At 46.6% G+C, this 19,250-nt stretch overlaps 1 protein-coding gene across 1 annotated transcript; it reads right to left on the reverse strand.

Moving 5' to 3' along the window:
• Positions 1-8,394: 8,394 nt before the first annotated feature.
• Positions 8,395-13,799, reverse strand: LOC109747070 (SUPPRESSOR OF GAMMA RESPONSE 1-like). The gene is made up of 6 exons (XM_045233136.1): positions 13,670-13,799; positions 11,899-12,010; positions 10,338-10,518; positions 9,762-10,231; positions 8,834-9,064; positions 8,395-8,743 (listed from the first exon to the last, which is right to left on the reverse strand). Exons 1-6 carry the CDS (start codon positions 13,675-13,677, stop codon positions 8,693-8,695), a joined length of 1,053 nt encoding a protein of 350 aa, XP_045089071.1. The 5' UTR covers positions 13,678-13,799; the 3' UTR covers positions 8,395-8,692.
• Positions 13,800-19,250: the final 5,451 nt, after the last annotated feature.

Raw genomic sequence — 19,250 nt, forward strand, 5'->3', positions numbered from 1 at the left:
CCATGAGCAGTTAAGTTATTTGAGCCGCCATGTGTGGCTGAGGTTATCTATTGAGCATTGTAATTAAAAGCCGGTGGTATGAGCTGCCATGGCTAGGTGGATCTATCAAAACACAAACGTTGACTAAGTGTCACAAAAACAGGTTTCACAGATTGCAATCATTATTCTGGATCAACGGATGCTCAGAAAAGGAAAATATTCTAGACCTAAAAAACCAGTACAGAGGAGTTCATCAGTTCTAAAGAGGCCTTTGTACAAGAAAAGGGGATCTACTAGCATCTGAAATGGATGTGAAACAGCTACCGCATGAGTTTCATACTTCTTTTAGATCAAAAGAGGATGCGGTGGAGAAACTACGAAGAATCCGTGATGAACAGCGAAGAACACAGAAGAACTGGCAAACCCTAATGTGGATCTAAGGTGCGGAAAAGCAAAGACTTACGGACGCAGATCTACTGCGGAGGGTCGCCGCCGTTCTCTGGACAAGCTCAGGTGGATGCAGCGGCCGGGGTCGAGGAAGACGAAGTGCGCTGCGGTGGCGGCGGAGCTCGAGCAGTGTAGGGTCGCGAGAGGAAGAAGACGATGGAAAGAGGGAGAATGAAGAAAGACCAGTCGTGCCTATATATAAGGGGAAGACTGATAAGTGGGTGTGAAAAACGAGGAGGCCGAAAAATATGGATATCCAGCTTGTCAGGACGCCTCGATTCTCGGGATGGTTATAAAGATAAGGATCCGTTGAGATATATTGGATAAAATATGAATTAATGACAGATGACATCATGGAGGGTTATTGCAAATCCAAAAGATGACGTCATGGCGGGTTACAAATTGCCGTGCAATAAAGAGCAGAAGATTTTTTCTAAGTGTTGAAGATTGACATGAACCAGTTCAAATCAATCTGGGGCCTAATGTTGGGGATATAACTATTAGTATGACCCGCCCGAGAGGGGCCGGGTTATACTTATGACGACTCATGAAGCCCAAGACGACTCCTAGAGATGGCGGGTTAGTTAAGGGCCCAAGGCCCAAAGGGCGACTTAAGGCCCGTAGAGATAAACCGCCATATGTGTGTAACTTGTATTATAAGGCAGGAATAGAGAGAAACTGAGCCGGACACTGTTTATGAGCCGGTCGGGACTCTATGAGCCGCTGGGCGTCAACCTCTGTATATAAAGGGACGACCTGGCGGCGGTTCAGGGCAAGTAACATCAAATCGAGAGCTAGGTCAAGCGGATTCGCTCCTTGGTTATCGAGACATAAGCAATCCCACTCAAAACTGGATCATAGGCTTTTACCTTCACCGTAAGGTCCCGAACCAGTATAAACCCCGTGTCCTTTGTCCCGATTAACCCCTTCTTGCTTCCTAGTTGCGATGGCTCCACGACTAAGTCCTTTCGCTAGGACATCTGCTGTGACAATTCCACGACAGACCCGTTGACTAAACTTCTCTCACAAGCAAAACATGATCACACCTTAGTACTCTTTGGGTGTTAATCACATGGAGATGTGAACTAAGATTACTGACTCTAGTAAACCCTTTGAGTGTTGGTTACATGGCGATGTGAACTATGGGTGTTAATCACATGGTGATGTGAACTATTGGTGTTAAATCACATGGCGATGTGAACTAGATTATTGACTCTAGTGCAAGTGGGAGACTGAAGGAAATATGCCCTAGAGGCAATAATAAAGTTATTATTTATTTCCTTATTTCATGATAAATGTTTATTATTCATGCTAGAATTGTATTAACCAGAAACTTAGTACATGTGTGAATAGATAGACAAAACAAAGTGTCCCTAGTATGCCTCTACTTGACTAGCTCGTCTATCAAAGATGGTTATGTTTCCTAACCATAGACATGTGTTGTCATTTGATGAACGGGATCACATCATTAGGAGAATGATGTGATGGACAAGACCCATTCGTTAGCTTACCATTATGATCGTTACAGTTTTATTGCTACTGCTTTCTCCATGACTTATACATGTTCCTCACACTATGAGATTATGCAACTCCCGAATACCGGAGGAACACCTTGTGTGCTATCAAATGTCACAACATAACTGGGTGATTATAAAGATGCTCTACAATTGTCTCCGATGGTGTTTGTTGAGTTGGCATAGATCGAGATTAGGATTTGTCACTCCGTGTACCGGAGAGGTATCTCTAGGCCCTCTCGGTAATGCACATCACTATAAGCCTTGCAAGCATTGTGATTAATGAGTTAGTTGCGGGATGATGCATTACGGAACGAGTAAATAGACTTGCCGGTAACGAGATTGAACTAGGTATGAGGATACCGACGATCGAATCTCGGGCAAGTAACCTACCGATGACAAAGGGAACAACGTATGTTGTTATGCGGTTTGAGCGATAAAGATCTTCATAGAATATGTAGGAGCCAATATGAGCATCCAGGTTCCGCTATTGGTTATTGACCGGAGATGTGTCTCGGTCATGTCTATATAGTTCTCGAACCCATAGGGTCCGCACGCTTAACGTTCGATGACAATTTGTATTATGAGTTATGTGATTTGATGACCGAAGTTTGTTCGGAGTCCCGGATGAGATCGGGGACATGACGAGGAGTCTCGAAATGGTCGAGAGGTAAAGATCGATATATTGGAAGGCTATATTCGGACATCGGAAAGGTTCAGAGTGATTCGGGTATTTTTCGGAGTACCGGAGAGTTATGGGAATTCGCCGGGAGAAGTATTGAGCTATACGGGAATAGAGGAGGCAGGCCAAAGGGAAGGAGGTGCGCCCCCCCCCCCCCCATGGGTCTGAATTGGACTAGGGGAAAGAGGGCGCCCCCCCCCCTTGTCCTTTCCTACTCCCTTTCTCTTTCCCTCTTTCTTCTCTCCTACTCCGGAAAGGAAAAGGGGAATCCTACTAGGACTTGGGAGTCCTAGTAGGACTCCCCACACTTGGCGCGCCCCCTCTAAGGCCGGCCTCCTCCTCCTTCCTCCTTTATATACGTGGGCAGGGGACATCCCAAAGGCACAATAGACAATCTCTTAGCCATGTGCGGTGTCCCCTTCCACAGTTACACACCTCGGTCATATCGTCGTAGTGCTTAGGCGAAGCCCTGCGCCGGTAACTTCATCATCACCGTCGCCACGCTGTCTATGTACCGTCTATGATGCTAATTTTGAAAGGTTATAGATGTTGCATGTGAAACTTGGTCGGTCGCTGAGTGTTGAAGCTATATGATGTTGTGCTCTGATATATTTCAATTATGAAAATGAAATATATTGTGTGCTTAATATGAACTGTCAATTAGATTAATAAATGGATTATGAATAATCAGATAATTAGCCTGCTAATTGGATTTTGCTATTAAAAACAGTTGTTAAAAAAATACCGTGGGCGATGACCTCAGGCAACGCACACAGTTTCTAGGAATAAACCGTGTTGGATCAATGAACAATCACACACGACTTTCTCTTGAAAACTGTTTGCGTTAGGCCACCTTGCACAAACGTTTACCACATGAAAACTGCGTGTGATGGACAGCCTTTGCCACACAGTTTCTTCCATGGACCGTGTGTGATATATTTAATTACGCAAGCGATTTAACAGGAAAAATTGTGTGTGATGTACCTGTGAACGGAAACATTTTTCTTGGAGCGACTGTGTGGGATGTACATACGAACGGAAACGTTTAGCAGGGACTGAGTGTGTGGGATGTACTTGCGACCGGAAACAATTCCGCCGTATAATTGTATGTTTTAGCTCTACTGTATGTATTTCCGTATTTGAGCGCTCGACGGTCGCACACGACCTCATTTTACCGAACGTGTGTGCCAGGAGGGCATATCCCCGACGGTTTCTGGGTCGTGTGGGAAGGACCCCCCTATCGCCCACACTCATTTGGCGACAGTTTCAAATGCCGTCGCGGAAACGGGTTAAAAATCGTTTGTTTAGGAGCTCGCTGTACTAGTGTATCTTGCAAGTTATACGCACCTGCTACGTGTTATGATCCGCATACCCCAAGATGACAATAATTGAGATTCTTTCTGGCGATTACCATAGTTTGAGGAGTTCATATATTCACTACGTGTTAATGCTTTGTTCCGGTTCTCTATTAAAAGGAGTCATTAATATCCCTTAGTTTTCCATATGGACCCTGCTGCCACGGGAGGGTAGGACAAAAGATGTCATACAAGTTCTTATCATAAGCACGTATGACTATATACGGAATACATGACTACATTACATTAATGAATTGGAGCTAGTTCTGTATCGCCCTAGGTTATAACTGTTACATGATGAATGTTATCCAACAAAATCATCGATCCAATGCCTATGGGCTTTTCACATATTGTTCTTTGCTAAGTTACTACTGTTGCTGCTACTGTCACAATTGCTACAAAATTATTGCTGCTACCGCTACTGGTACTGTTACTATCATTGCTCTTGCTATCAAACTACCATACTATTATGCTACTGATCACTTTGCTACAGATATTTAGTCTCCAGGTGTGGTTGAATTGACAACTCAACTACTAATACTTGCAAATATTATTTGACTCCCCTTGTGTCGAATCAATAAATTTGGGTTGAATACTCTACCCTCAAAAACTGTCGCAATCCCCTATACTTATGGGTTATCATGCGATCGGATATAGTAATTATAATCCAGCGTTCCCCCATGCACGTCTGAATACCTTGGAGGTGTTTCATCTATGATACTTGGATGAACCATTTGAGGGAACCGCAAGGAACTGTTCGATAGATCCGTGAGGACAAAATGGGAGACGCACTTCGCGAACTCACATTTGTTTTCGTGATTGCACGTCCAATGGTAAAACCCGATCCCGTGATCTATCCCCACGGCATGACCCTGGTTTGCGTGATAGATTTTTGTTTGCACTAGCGTAACGTACCGCGTGCGCCAACAATGCCATCAGAGACTATGTTGCGTGATTTCAGGTTGCATATGGTGATACCGCCGATACGTAGATTGGTTCTTGTACTGGTCGATGTCATCGACTATACATGGCGTTTGTGGATTGGATTGATGATATGGTTTCTGCGATCGTACGACAAAGGTTGTTACACAATATACCACTAACGGTCAGTTTCCGCCATCAGGGTAAATTGCGGAGCATGAAACCAGTTATAGCACGTGAAGATGAATGTTGAATCAGAATGAAGCTTGAAACTGGGTAGATATAATTTTCCTGATGAAAAATCCGTTTGAGTTGTTTCGGCAAAATCACCATGACTTGGTCGAACCATTTGAGCTATAAGACCCGCCAAAACACTCAAAAGGAAAAATGTATCTGTCCATGACCTTGTTCGTCAGTTTTGAAAAAAATTCGAAGGCACAGTTCCCCTTATGAAATATATTTCTGGATGCCTTAATTTTCGGTGTTAGAACATCTAACTTGTTTTTATGAAGAATATATGCTTATGATTTGGTATATCACATGAGATTGCATGCATACCCACGTGTCGTGAGTACGACAGCCAAGCAGCGCCATATGGTTGTTTTTTTGTTTTTTTAATGACCTACGAGTCAACATGAGAAGCCTTGTACTGAAATTTACTTTCATAGTTGTATTAGTTAATAATCGCATAGTATCTTCTGTAACACTTGGCGGTTGACATGAGTGTCATGGAGATAGAGATCACCACGAGGACGGCCATACATGGAGATGGAGAACAACATGGGACAATCGCTTACATGGAGATGGAGATCACCATGGGCTGCCAAAAGGGCTATACCATATCATGCTTATATAAAATTTCTCTGAAAGTTTATCCCTTTTATGCACCCTTCTTTTGTATGATAGATATTTTAAGTAGGGTCACCCCTCAAAACATGTCAAGTAAAATTTCCTCCCCAATTGTTGCAACATCACAAGTGAAGTGTATATATTTAGTGATGGGCCTATGAAATTAGGGTACTATTTCTCGTAGACGCTGTGAGTTCGTGTCAGACACTTACATGTAAAGCATTGGTTAACTTATAGAGGCTATCAAAACAATTTTGGGCCTCGAGAGCTCGAGGCATAAGAGTTGGGAGCCGGGGCATGTGATGCAACCCAATAAACAAGAGTCGTATAGAGGTTTGATTAGCAAGTGTTGCTTACAAAGTTATCTAGTCTTCTAGCGGTGACGCAAAAACTCACTAGTTGACATGTTGACATATCTTGGTGTTTTTGAATACACTATTGGTCAATGGTACTAACCACTCCATCTTTATCCAGTTTTGTATTGCGTTGAGTCCTTGAAAAGGATAAACTTAATGAAACAAACTTCACAACATGTTACCGCAATCTGAGAATTTGTTCTCGGGCACGATAAAAAGGAACATGTTTTTAGAGAACCCGGTTCCAGATGAACTGGCTGATGATGCAATTTGTGTTGTTAAAAATGTCTACACGGGATCATGTGATGAATCTGTTGAAATCAATTGTCTCATGCTTGCATATATTGAGAACACATAGGCTCTATATATGATCGAGACTCCTCAAGAGCATGTTTAAGTTGAAGGAAGGCAATCTAGTGAGTCTACATGTAATCAAAATGGTTGGTTACACGCGTAGTCTTCAATGAGGCGTTATCACGGTGCCATCACCCGAGTGTTACTACGGTGGATTAAACGGGGTGTAACGACATCTGATCAATGCAATGCATTGTTCCTACTGCAAGGCCAATTTGGCCGATGTAATGCTCGGCCTTTTCGGCATATATAAGGAGAAGCTAGGATCCCCTTGCGCGAGCAGATCATGGTAGATACGCACAAGATCCAACGATCTTACTCTAACACTTGTACCAAATATCTTGACACGATGCTTCGTTAGAAGACATGGCACGTGTAGGGTGTTACCTCTAAGACAGAGGGACCGAACGTGGGTAAATCCCTCATGTGAATCTCGTGTCTAGATCCTCGTCTTGTGGCTTGCTACACAAATTCTCAAATCATGAGTGTTGCCCGAAATCCCCGCGACATTGTCGTGACCGCGTCTAGTGGTAAAGTCCATCCGATCCCGTGGCCTATCTCCACAGCATGTTCATAGTTCAGGCGGTACCACGTGCACTAGTTTATTTTGTTTTGCACTAGTGTAACGTACCACGTGCCTCAAAATCTATATCTATACCTAATAACAAAGGCGCTATTGCTTCTGGTGGTACGTCATCGAAACTGCCCCCAAAAGTTGCAAAATGTTATCCGCTGATGCTTATAAGTGATAAAAAACGTTCCACACACGGGAATCCCTGTCTGGGCCAGCCCATGCAGTAGGAACCTTCTAATATTGCGCTATGCGCGCCGGAAGAAGACGCGACGCGCCCGTTTGGGCCGGTCCATGTCCGGACGGCCTTTTTTTTAATTTTGGTTTTTTTCGTCTTCATTTTTTTCTACTTAAGGCCCTGTTCGGAGTCACTCCAGCTCCTAAAAATACGAGGAGCTGCGAAGCATCCCTTTCCCAGCTCCGTGCTTTTTAACTCCAGCTCCGGGAGCGAAGTGGTGGAGTGGCGGGTCTCCGAACAGGGCCTAAGTAATTTGAGAATTCAAAAAAGTTTCAAATATTAAAAAAATTGAAAACAAATGTTTAGTAATTCAGAAAATGCTCAGGAATTATAAAAAATGTCGCGTATTCAAATAATGTTCGCAATTTTGAAAACAAATGTTTGGGAAAAACTGTTCATGATTTTGTAAAATAGTTTGTGTATTAATTTTTTTAATGAAAATTGAACAAAAATTTGCCAATTCAGAAATTGTTCATGAATTGGAAAATATCTTAAGAATTGAAAAACTGTTCGTGACTTACAAAATAGTTTATTGATTCATAATATGTTTGCTGATTCAAAAAATGATCATGCATTTCAAAAAATGTTCGTTAAATCAAAAAAGTGTTCGTGAATTTCAAAAATTATTCCACTAATTTCCAAAAAAAATGTTCATCGATTCTAGAAATGTTTGCCTATTCAAGAAAAATGTTTTAGAAAATGTTCACAATTTTTAAAATATGTTTCCAAATAGTATAAAATGCTCATGAATTAAAAAATGTTCACTATTTTAGAAAATGTTCAAAAATCTGTAAAAATGTGGTAATGTATGTTCTAACGCACATTTTTACACACATTTTTACAGATTTTTGAACATTTTCTAAAATAGTGAACATTTTCTATTTGGTCATGGCAATTGAAGTTTATGAATTTTTTTTTCTCCCGTTCTAACGCACAGGCCGTTTTGCTAGTTTTTACTACCTTTTGAGTCAGCTAGAGTTCTAGACTGATGGAAAGACAACTACTTGAAGACTAGCGGCGCAGATCAGCTTCCTGTTATGTAGCAAGTTTCGGTTTTCAAAGGTGTCGTGTCCAAGACTTTTACAGCCGTTGTCGGTTTATTTCGAACTGACAAGTCTCTAAAACGTCTTAAATTTATGTACAGAGGGAGTACTGATAAGTTTCAAGCCCTTTTGAGGGACTGACTGGCTGTTGTTTGTCAGTTTCATGGATATGAAATTTGGAGCGGTGCTCCTAAGTTGGCAGAAAAAAAAAAAGGTCTGCTACCACTACAACAGTAAACATAGCTGAGCTACGTTCATCAGCAAGCTGCAGGATCTCTCATATACAAAATTTTCTCGGAGATCCATCACTCATACACAGATATAGTACAACATACATCACGAGAAAAACAGCCTCTTCGCGTTGCGCCGCCACTTGAGATCCCCTACTCTTGGTCCAGCCAGTTGAAGCTATCCAGCGACCCGATCGGCAAGTCCTGCCGTAAACACACACGAGATAAGGAGATGAGCCATGAGAGATATGCACCGGAAAACGAAACGAGCATGATGAACGCCGCGGCGCTTACGGCCAGAGAGGAGAAGTCCGGGGGCGTTCCGGCGTCGGGGCACCCTTGGAGCGTGTCCGTGTCAACAAGAGGCAGATGCTGCTTCTCAGGGTAGGCGGCGTCCGGGGTTCCGCCGCGTGACGGGTGTTCATCCAGGTCAGGCAGCGCTACGTCATCAATGGCATGCGACGAGGTTCCAGCGAGCCATTCCGCGGCTCCCCGAACAGCAGATAGGCGGAACTCTTCCTCCTCCTGTCAGGTAACATGAATGACAATGAAATGAAAGAAGTTATAACAGTTTACAAGGTGATACAATCTGCTAAGTGCTGACTGCTGAGTATATGCACAATATTATTAATTTAGGAAGAAAAAGGCAACTTGAGGGCGTTATCTTGGCAGCAGAAAAAGTAAAATGCATGTCCTATTCAAGATGTGATTTCGGTTCATGAAAAGCTTGGCTCACAAGCTCAAAGTTATTGTGTAGCGATCAGGATGGATTATGTATTGAATTCTGTAGTGAAGGAATCAGAAGGCTGGATAATATACTACTATAAGTTGCTATGCATGGATCTTTAGTAGTATTTGTGGAACAGTTGGATGCACTCTTGCAAGCAGAGAAAATTCTCCTATCTAGTAGGAGTATCTAGTTATTTTTGTGCAGTATAGCATCTGTACTACATGAAACCTACAGTTGAGAAGGAATTGTTCAAACGGTGGGATCCTAGTATTGCAACAAGGCTTTGTTCTGGGCCTTCCAATAATTCACCCACACCACAGATCAGTATTGCAAGTCAATACTCTACAGTCCTATAAACAAAGTTTATCGGGTGTACATAAGATTTTACGTATTTGATAGATATAGATAAACTGAAGCTTCACATGGTCCATAAAGTTAGACAAAACCTTCCACAAAGTTGATTTGTAGTTTCATCGGTCAATGAAGATTTACCTGATTCTGCCCGGTTTCGAATGGACTACCGTTTGGGCGACAAGGCTGCGGAGGGTACGTCATTGGGGTTGTAGGATCGATTTTCACAGCAAATGAATCGGATTCTTCATCAACAGCGAACATTACACACTGCCCAGCTTTCTCTGACGGCAACTGAAAGAAGACTTTGCAAACAACAAGCTCCCCATCCTTTTCATTTTCATCTACCCCAAGGTGATACTGATGCATCGTCCAATTAGTCTTTTCTGCCTTGTAACCTCCTTTCCTAAGAACCATTATTTTCTTCCACCCTTTAATGTCACCGTTATTATCTAAGATATGTCTGGATTTTCCAGTCTTGTGCCATCTGAGATGCTCATCACAAACATTGTAGTCGCTGTTGCTAATCTTGCGACGCTTGCGCGTGCCAACATCATAGGCATTACAAATTTTGTGGAAGAAATGACTGGCGATCCCGTCTAATTTGACACCTGCAGACGTATATGAATTAGCTAACGAACACTTACTCTGCATAGTATGAGCTAACTTTCTAATTCAGAAAGCCCTGATAACAATTCCAAAATAAGAATCATGTACCAGGGAGATTTTCCGGATGTGTATAGCAGATTCCTTCGGCCATCTCTATGGTTGGAATAAAATCATCTATTAGTACATGGGACACTGCCCTGCCAATCTTGCCTTCTAAATGTCCAAGCAGTTCAAGATCCGTTGGATCAAATTTAACACCAATAGGGAGTCCTGGCCACTGTGATGAAACCTGCAATATGAAGACATGAGGGTTTAGCATTTTTCACTTTAACCAAGAGGAAGAAAAGACCACGATAACACTATTTGGAAACAGAGGGTCGCGTATTGTTGTTTGGATGGTGTGTGTGTGTTTGTTTTTGCGGGAAGTGTTAGTTTAGTTATTACTCCCTCCGTCCCAAATTGCTCATCACTGAAATGGATGTATCTAGAACTAAAATACATCTAGATACATCCATACGTGCGACAAGTAATTCGGAACGGAGGGAGTAGTACTAAGTGACACTGAAATAGCAAATGAGAAAAAGGGTGGTGCAGAGTTATTTCCCGAATTGTAGAATGACATGCATTTGGAACAAAATTTGCAAGCTAGAATGAGATGTATTAGGAACAGAGGGAGTACAAGGCAATATCCAGAAGTTGTACAAGTTTGCAGTTTGCCCTGTTTTTGTTTTCTTATTTCGGTTTTGATAGGTTTCTTAGGTTTTGCTAGCATTGGCTTTTGTTTTGTTTCGTTTTGCTTTGTAAACTTCTGCATCTTTTCAGAGTTCTTCTAATGCGAGACAACATAAATTTTTTATACCATATCACCATATCACCATAAAACCAGGTTCCATCAGGTTTTTACTTGCCTGGATAAACAGCATGCATTAATATGTTGTATTAACTGAAGGACCACCATTCTGGTTTATATTTGCCTACTCGTAATGGCAAGGTTACAAATGAAGCATCTACTATGTAGTTTAGAACATAATGTTTGAACAAGCTTATCAAGTGCGATAACGGATACAATGAAACTATTACTTACTACATGTCATTTGCCATGCAGCTAGGTTTTAACAAGAGCCCATCAATTTAAAAACAAATTGTATGTGCATGAATGAAGTACTTCATCAAGTAATCCATGGAGTACTGGTGTTGCATCTGATGTTTTGTTTGGACCTAGTGCATTTGTGAAGATCAAGGTTGAACTTTATGCACCAGATTTTAATGGGCGAAAAGAAAACTACTCCCTCCGTCTAGGTGTGTAAGTCATCTTACGGAAACCAAATAATCCCAAAACACTTAGGCGCGGTGCATTAACTTCTATCTCGTTTTTTGTTTCTTCACATATCAACCAATAAGAGACGAGGGGCGTGCATGCTTTTAATGACTTGAGACTACCAAACACGACATGCAGTGGTTAGTTCATTGCATGCAATGATATTAATTAGCAAATAAACATTAAGGTCTCTCGTTTTTCTCTCCTCCTTGGTCACCGTGCACAACCTAAGATGACTTACTCACCTAGACGGAGGGAGTACTAGAGAACCATTTTTTGGAAAAGGAACTACTAGAGAACCATGCATAAAAGTAAATGAAACAGTCATATTAAATAGTTAATGGTACTTACATCACAATTATCAATGCGATGTTCGCAGTTTGGGCACTCCATCTCTGCTTCTGGAACCAATTCCCCGTTTCTTATCATCGTAGCAATTATCTTGCCAGTAACAATGAATGGCCTGAAGTAGAAATGTGTGAGATAAATTTATTTTTGGAAGCATCGTTTGATGCCGAACAGATAAAGAATTTAATTAATGATGTATGGTAGAGACCCCACTTCTGTCAACAAAAAGCTATCTACCCTTTTTTAGATTCACAATGTAGCAACTAAACTAAATGGGAATATATGAACGGATTTGTACACACAGACATCTATCTGAATTTCTTGGTTCAGTCATAGGATATTAACTGTGGTAAACAGATTTAAAGCCAACTAGTGAAGAATGGTCATGTTCACAAACTCAGAGAAAAATTCTAGGAATGAAGATAATCAGTTATGTGCTAATTCTGATAAATTTGATAGATTAGCACTTGTTTGCAGATCTTTTGCCCTGCATTGCTATTTTCAACGTACGTAGCCAGAGACAAATACAGATCATCGATCTCTGTTTTATCCTCTGTTTCTGAAGAAAGAGGCGCCTAAAGCAGAGCATGCCCATTGATTGGTCTGAAGAGCCAGTGATTTAACCAACATGCACTTGGTGACAACATGTCCAATCATGATCAGGTGTTCAGATTGGCAGAATGCAATCGACAGTTTCCTGCGAGAAACACTGGGATTCACCACGACACACTGAAACCTGCAGCTGTCATTTTTGTGGCACTGCAAGCAAACGGGAACCTGGAGGCTGAACAGAGGGGTTCTGAATAAGCATTTCCGCTAGCAGATAGAAAGCCCAGCACCGAGCATGTTCGAGATGTTGGCATACAGAAACGCCTTCTATGATCCACCCACCAGTAATATTTGTTCCAACGAGGTGCGATGCATCAGACATTGGTACTGAACCTCAACGCCGCACCTGCACCATCAGATACTAGCAGTAGCAGCAGTTCGACGATCCAGCAGCGCCAATCAGCAATCTGATGAAGTAGAGCACCACGAGACAGAGACAGACAGGTGCGACCGGAGAGCACCACGAGATCAGAATTCAGATCAGACAAGAACAGAACGGAACAAAACCCTTCTCTGCTTCCGCCGAGAGGTTGGCTCCTCCTCCTCAACCACAACCTCAATCACACCGCGAATCCCCTGCACTGCCGCTGCAACAACAAGTAGAACCAGCCCGGATTCCTCTACGGCGGCGCGGCGGCGTTACCCTTCTCTGTTTCCGTCTTACTGTTTTTTTTTTCCTTTGAAGAACTCTGCTTCCTTCGGGAGGAAGGCGGCTCCTCCACCACAAACTGGCCCAAAACCCCCAGCACTGGCACTGTAGCGATGAGGGGAAGAGGAAACTGGCCGGAATCGCGTCGGCCGCGTTACACCGGTCTGCTCTCCGACGATCTGGCGCGCATTTGGTCGGTCAGACTGACACCTCCTCTGCCGCGCGCTCAAGCTCCGGATGAACACCAGCACCCTCCGGTCTCCGCCAAAAACCACGCACCGGAACCCACCGCTCGCCGATCAACCGCGACGCCCCTCCTCCGGATCAAAACCGAGACCCTCTCACCCCATCAAATCCCCAGCCCCCCTCGCAACACAGCAGCAGATAATACCCCAAACCACGTGTGAAAATAAAGCAAAAAAAATCCGGCGCATGAAACAAAAAAATCCGAGCAGGAAAAAGATAGAGAGACCGGGTCGAGAGTAGTAGAGACAGAGCCCAGAGCGGATCACTTACTCTTCCATGGGCGCCCGGCTGCGCCTGCGGAGGCTCGGCAACGGTGGGAGCAGAGTGGTGGGCGAGAGGGGAGCGGACGAGCATCCGAGGGGGAGGCGAGGAGCAAGGGTGGGAAGTTCTGGGCAAGTGAGGTGGGATGGCAGTGTCCGAGCCTCCGGTGCGCGCGCCTTTATATAGGCGAGGGCGAGAAGACGCGCACCGTGACCAGCGGCGACCGTCCAAAACGTTTTGCCCGGCGCAGCAAGCAAACCGCCTTGCTTATTAGGCTCGGTAGGGGAGGTTTGGGTATGGTTCTGTCGCTCCGCGGGGTCTGGGCTCGGGTGCAGAGGTTCGGCGTGGACTCGGCTTGCCATGGTTGCCCTGCCTGCTTGCTCTCAGATTCTTTTCTGCGAGAGGAAACTTTTCCACGACGCCTTTTGCGATCAGTACTCTGCACTAACCCAAAATGAGACTATGGGAGTGTTTTGTGACAAGCGAGAGGATGGTCCATTGATCTGTCTCCTGGCAAACAAGGGAAGCCATTTATTCGCACAGTAGAAAAGAAACAAGACTTTGTACAGCTCCGTCAAAAGAAGACCACTGCGAATGTACTGCTCCCTCTGTCCAAATAAATTTGATTTTGCTGTGAAACCTCGCTCAGTTGTACATCGGTGATCGGTCCGACCAGCGTCTACCATGTGAAGTCGTTGGTATGAGGTGAGCGTCTACATCATGGTTCAGCCTCCATTGATTGGATCCAAGGAACGCACCTGGCCCAGAGACGAAAGGAACAGAGGACGCGAACGAGAGTGCAGCGATTTTCACATGGTCTCGGCCGTAAAACAAACGCGCACAAAGGTGGATGTGCTGGCCTGCCCTGATCTGATCTGAGCCAACCGTTGCCCATCCAACGCTGAGAAAGCCAATTTTTCAGATTTCAGTGCGCTTTTTAGATCGGACCAGGGGAAGTATCTATTTGGGATTTACGTACTACTTTACTGAACTCAGGAAGAGTCTCGTCAAGGTTTTGTTCATGTGTGTGCAAGGATCTTCTGCTGGTCAAACTGTGCAACAAAATCTTCTTTTCAGATGAGGCAAACTTCCCAAAAGGATTTCCTGGGCATGGAAATGGATATGGCCTAGTACTGGACTACTATCAGGGAGCGGCATGGACGGCCAGTAGGCCACCCCGGGAGCAGCATTGTACACTCCGACTCGGTCGGCATCCACAGCCAGCCCCAGTGAGAGAGGGGGCTGGGGTGGGACCCTCTCCCTTCCTGGCCATTTTTCTTGCATTGCCGTCACATCAGCAAAGCGTCCAATGGTCCAAGCCCGCTGCCCCCATGCCTAATCTTCCTCTCCAAGGCAAACAAGGAAAGAACTCACCTGGCTCCCCTCCCGAGAGTAAGCCCCAGCGTGTTCCCCCAAACACGGAACCACGCGTACACAGGTACAGTGAGAGAGGGAGGAGTGGGCAGAGGTGACTGGCGAGTCGCCCTGTGTGTCTTTGCCCACTCCTTCGTGTCCAAGTTTAAAAAAAAAGGTTCTGTGTGTTGGATTTTTCTTTTACGCCATCCTTTGTGTTTAATCCAGCAGTTAATTGTCCGTGAGTGCGTGCATTAAGGCCCGGCCCATTTTGATCTGGTGAGGAATTAAGCAAGTGACTTCGAGTGCATGCTGGGCTCGATTTGTGCACATTTCGGGGGTTTTCATTTTTTCGAATAAAAGTGCACATTTCGTTTTAATAACTGTTTTCTGCCCCTAAAAAAGCTCGATATTGTGTTACTGTGTATTGGGTGTATTTCTGGCTGGCATCGTGGGAAAGAAATGTACTGTAGGAGTTTGGATCAATGCGCTAAGGACATGGGATACCTGCTGCCAGTACTACATGGGATCAATGCGCTATGGACGGTGACATGACACTTTAAGTTGACTTGTGCCCGCTGAAGTCCAAGACTTCCACGCGACGCCTTCTCCTCTGGTCGTAGAACTGAATATTTTGTACTGTACGCCTATGCCGGTACTACTGTCCCTTCCGTTGGGTCTATGGAAACCAAATGATTCGGCGTAATACATGATTCGCAAGAGACATTATACTCGCTGCTGCGGCTGGACGAGACAGCTCGCGAATAGACCGTGGCAAATCCCCTGCCTGTTCCATCTGCACAACCACGGGCGCGGCAACGCGGCGGCCGCAGATACACCGCTGTCTCTCCGATCCCAAAGTTTTTTTTTTCTCTTTTTTGCGTGGATAAAGTCCGGTCAACTTGACTTGACGCCACTTTAGTCAAAGTCTCGCCATGGCTTGCGTGCAGGTTGCTACTGGTTGCTTGCTAGTAGAACCGATGAACCTCCGTCCTGATGATGAATACACGTAAGGCGAGAGAGATGATTACAGTTCGTCAAAAAAAAAAAGATGATTACTCGAGCCAGTTCAGACGCTATCCCATAGCCATCCTTTGATCCTGGCTTTGACTGGTTTTTGACTTTTTGACCCAGCGACCGGCCTATGGAACGGCAAGTCAGCTACTTCAAGACGAGCAGCGCACGTGAGCGAGGGAAGGAGCACAAGGTTTCGTCCGGCCTGCACTCTGCACCGCCCAAGGCCAACCAACAGAGCTACACGCCTCGCAAGATCGCCATTCTAATCGAGATCTGATAAAGATAAGGAGTGTCTCTTTAACATTGGATTTAGCTGATCTTCAATTAGCTAGCAATCCGCCTTCTTGGCGCTCCAACCACATCCCCTACTGTACCGAAGAGCCTTTTCAGCTTCGGGCGCCTTTCTGTTTTCTCTTTCGTTTTTTCTAGCCCAAAATGTTTTGCCCGGTGCAGCAGCAAACCCCCCTGCTCTGCCTCCCTCCCTCCTTCCCTAGGCGGCAAAATTTCATGTTTTAACCCTTTTCGCATAGAAATTCAGGATCTGACCCTTGTTTGATTTTTTTTTAAGATTTGACCCTTTTTCCTACCGCCACGAGGCCAGGCGGTAGGATTACCTAACCTATTGCCAGAACCTGTGGCGGTACGATACTTATCCACGTCAGCAGCTTTAACGGTTTCCGTCCCCGTCCGTCCCACCCTACCGCCACTTGTCCTGGCGGTAGCCTGTCCGATCCTACCGCCAGGGACCCTGGCGGTAGGGTCTAGGGCAGTTATAAGCCGCGGGCCGCCCCACCCCTCCCCCTCCCCCCCCCCCCCAACCAGCCGCCCCAAGAACAGAGGAGTTCTTCCTCTCGCACCCTCTCTCATCTCCTCCACTCCTCCCTCTGATCTTCGTCGTCTCTTCACCGTTTTTGCGGATCGAGATGGCCCGGAAGAAAGCAAGGTAAGCTTTTTCGATCCTGTCGGATGTGGGGCTCTGACAAACCCTTAAGGTTCGAACACTGGGGTGCGCGCGAAGTCTTTCCCTCCTACCGATCTACGCCCTAACTCGCTAAGATCTCGCGGACAACTCACAACACAAAGAGACACGGGATTTATACTGGTTCGGGCCACCGATGTGGTGTAATATCCTACTCTAGTGTGGTGGTGGTGGATTGCCTCTTTGGCTGATGATGAACGGTACAGTGGGAAGAACAGCCTCCTGAGGTTGAGGTGTTCTTGTGCTAGGTGACTTAGCGGGTGAGAGCTGGGTGAACTGCTCGATCGGATCAGATGGGATCCAACCGAGATGAGATGCCCCTACTGTGGTGGCTAGCTCTACTTATATAGGCCCTGTTCCTCTTCCCAAATATTGAGCGGGAAGGGAGCCAACAACGGCGGGCAAATTTAAAGGGGGACAGCTAGTACAAGCTATCCTGACAAAAATGGTCTTCGCCTGCAAAAGGCTCTGGTGGTGACGCCGTCTTGGGCTCCACGATGACCTTCGTCTTGCCGTCCTCCTGGTTTTGGTCTCGTTGCACCGATATAGCAACCTTTGCTTGATGCCTCGGTACTCCTCGCCTGCGCCGGCCTCCTTAGCACCAAAGAGAAAACAAGGACGCTGCGCGCGCTGGCGCCCGCCTGGCGCCCTCCTGGTGTCGATCGCCATGGCTCACGTCACGAGAGCCTCGTGAGGTTTGCCCCGCCTTGATATCTCCGCTCCTCGTGAGCCTGCCTGAATAGGCCACTCCTGAGGAGGTCTTGCGTCGTCCGCCTCGCGAGGCTTGGCCCCTCACGAGGGTCTTGGATGCCTTGTTGATGAAGATGGGCCGTACGGCCTGCTGGCTTAGCCACGCCGTGGGCCGCAGGCAGGCAAGTCTGGGGACCCCCGTTCCCAGGACGCCGACAGTAGCCCCCGGGCCCAAGGTGCGCTCGGGCTTGGCTTCGCGGCGAAGCCAAGGGTCAAGTACGGAGCACCGTGGGCCCCAAAAGCCTGCAGCCTCGGTTGACGCGTGGCGGTTGATTGGACATGGGCGTCTCCGCTTCCCCACGCTGGCTCGGCAACCGCTCGATTTGACAAGTCCCTGCGACATGCAAGGAAAACCATCATTACCTGCGATCGTGGGAGGCGCCGGTTGGCCTTCTTCCGTTATAAATGGGGAGGGGGGGCGGAGCCCCCGTCACCCATCTCTTCCTCGCTTGCTTGCTTCTTCCTCCTTGCTCCACTGCTAACAACAATGGCGCCTATCAGAAGGTTTTCTGCCGAAGAGAAGGGAAAGGTTCCCCGGGATGACCCGGGGCCACTTCCGCCGAAGAAGAGGTCGGTCCACCGTCGTGATGAAGCGGCGATGCAGGTGGTGACGAGGCCTTGGTGCGAGCGGCCTCCTCCGGGGTACCCGCTACCCTTGTACGCCCGAGCCGAGGGCTCGGGAGGACGGAGCGACGAGCAGCGCCGCCCACGCCGCGTCTGGGGTCGCCGCGCCACAGCGACGCGTGCCGTCACCCCCGGAATCCACGCTGCGGACTCCTCGCGCGAGCTGGTGCTGTGGGCGCCGATGCCTCCAAGCTCCTAGATCCGCTTCCCGCGGTTCTTCTCCGACGTGATGCCGCCGAGGGGGCCTCTCGAGCTCTGGTTGCAGCACGCCGACTGCAGCGCCCCGGCGACCGGAGCAGAGATCAAAGCGGTCCCCATCGGCAGGATCTTCATGACTCGCGGCTGGGGCGAGATCGTGCGGGTCTGCCGTGCGAGGGGTGCCCTCACGATCCACTTTGAGTTCGACGGTGTCTCCACGCTCTTCTTCAAGGTCTTCGATGCTGAGGGCCGCCGCCTGGAGTGCTGCTCCGGAGAGGAGCATGAGGCTGACGCGCGTTCCGCTCGCGGCCACTCCAGCAGCAGCAGCCCTTGGGAGTCTAGCAGCTCTCCTGAGCCCTATGAGACTCCAGAGACGAGCGATGACAGCTACGTGCCCTCGAGCTCTCGCCGCGCTCGGAGCAGAGCCGCAGCGTCAGGCTGTCGCCGCTGCTGATCTGGATGGGGTTGGTGCCGGCCTCCCGTGGCCCACTGTTGATGATGGCGTCCGCCATGGGAGGGTGTAGATAGGATTCCCCTTAGTTTTAGCTTTTGTTCCCTACGAAGAATCATGAATTACCCCGTGGGGTCATGTAAGGGTCTCTAATGTCTTTTGTGCTTATCTTCCTGGTTACGAGAATTTGGTGAACGCATGTCCCGTTAAGGCTCGGT

This window comes from Aegilops tauschii, chromosome 2 (genome assembly GCF_002575655.3).
Source record: "Aegilops tauschii subsp. strangulata cultivar AL8/78 chromosome 2, Aet v6.0, whole genome shotgun sequence".
NCBI classification, from domain to species: domain Eukaryota; kingdom Viridiplantae; phylum Streptophyta; class Magnoliopsida; order Poales; family Poaceae; genus Aegilops; species Aegilops tauschii.

Bases quoted from the DNA above. Each gene is read 5' to 3' on its own strand.
- LOC109747070 (XM_045233136.1), bottom strand. The intron at 10,519-11,898 runs GTAAGTACCATT...TTCATATTGCAG, and splicing joins ATCGCATTGATAATTGTGAT to GTTTCATCACAGTGGCCAGG. The intron at 8,744-8,833 runs GTAAGCGCCGCG...TGTTTACGGCAG, and splicing joins CGGACTTCTCCTCTCTGGCC to GACTTGCCGATCGGGTCGCT.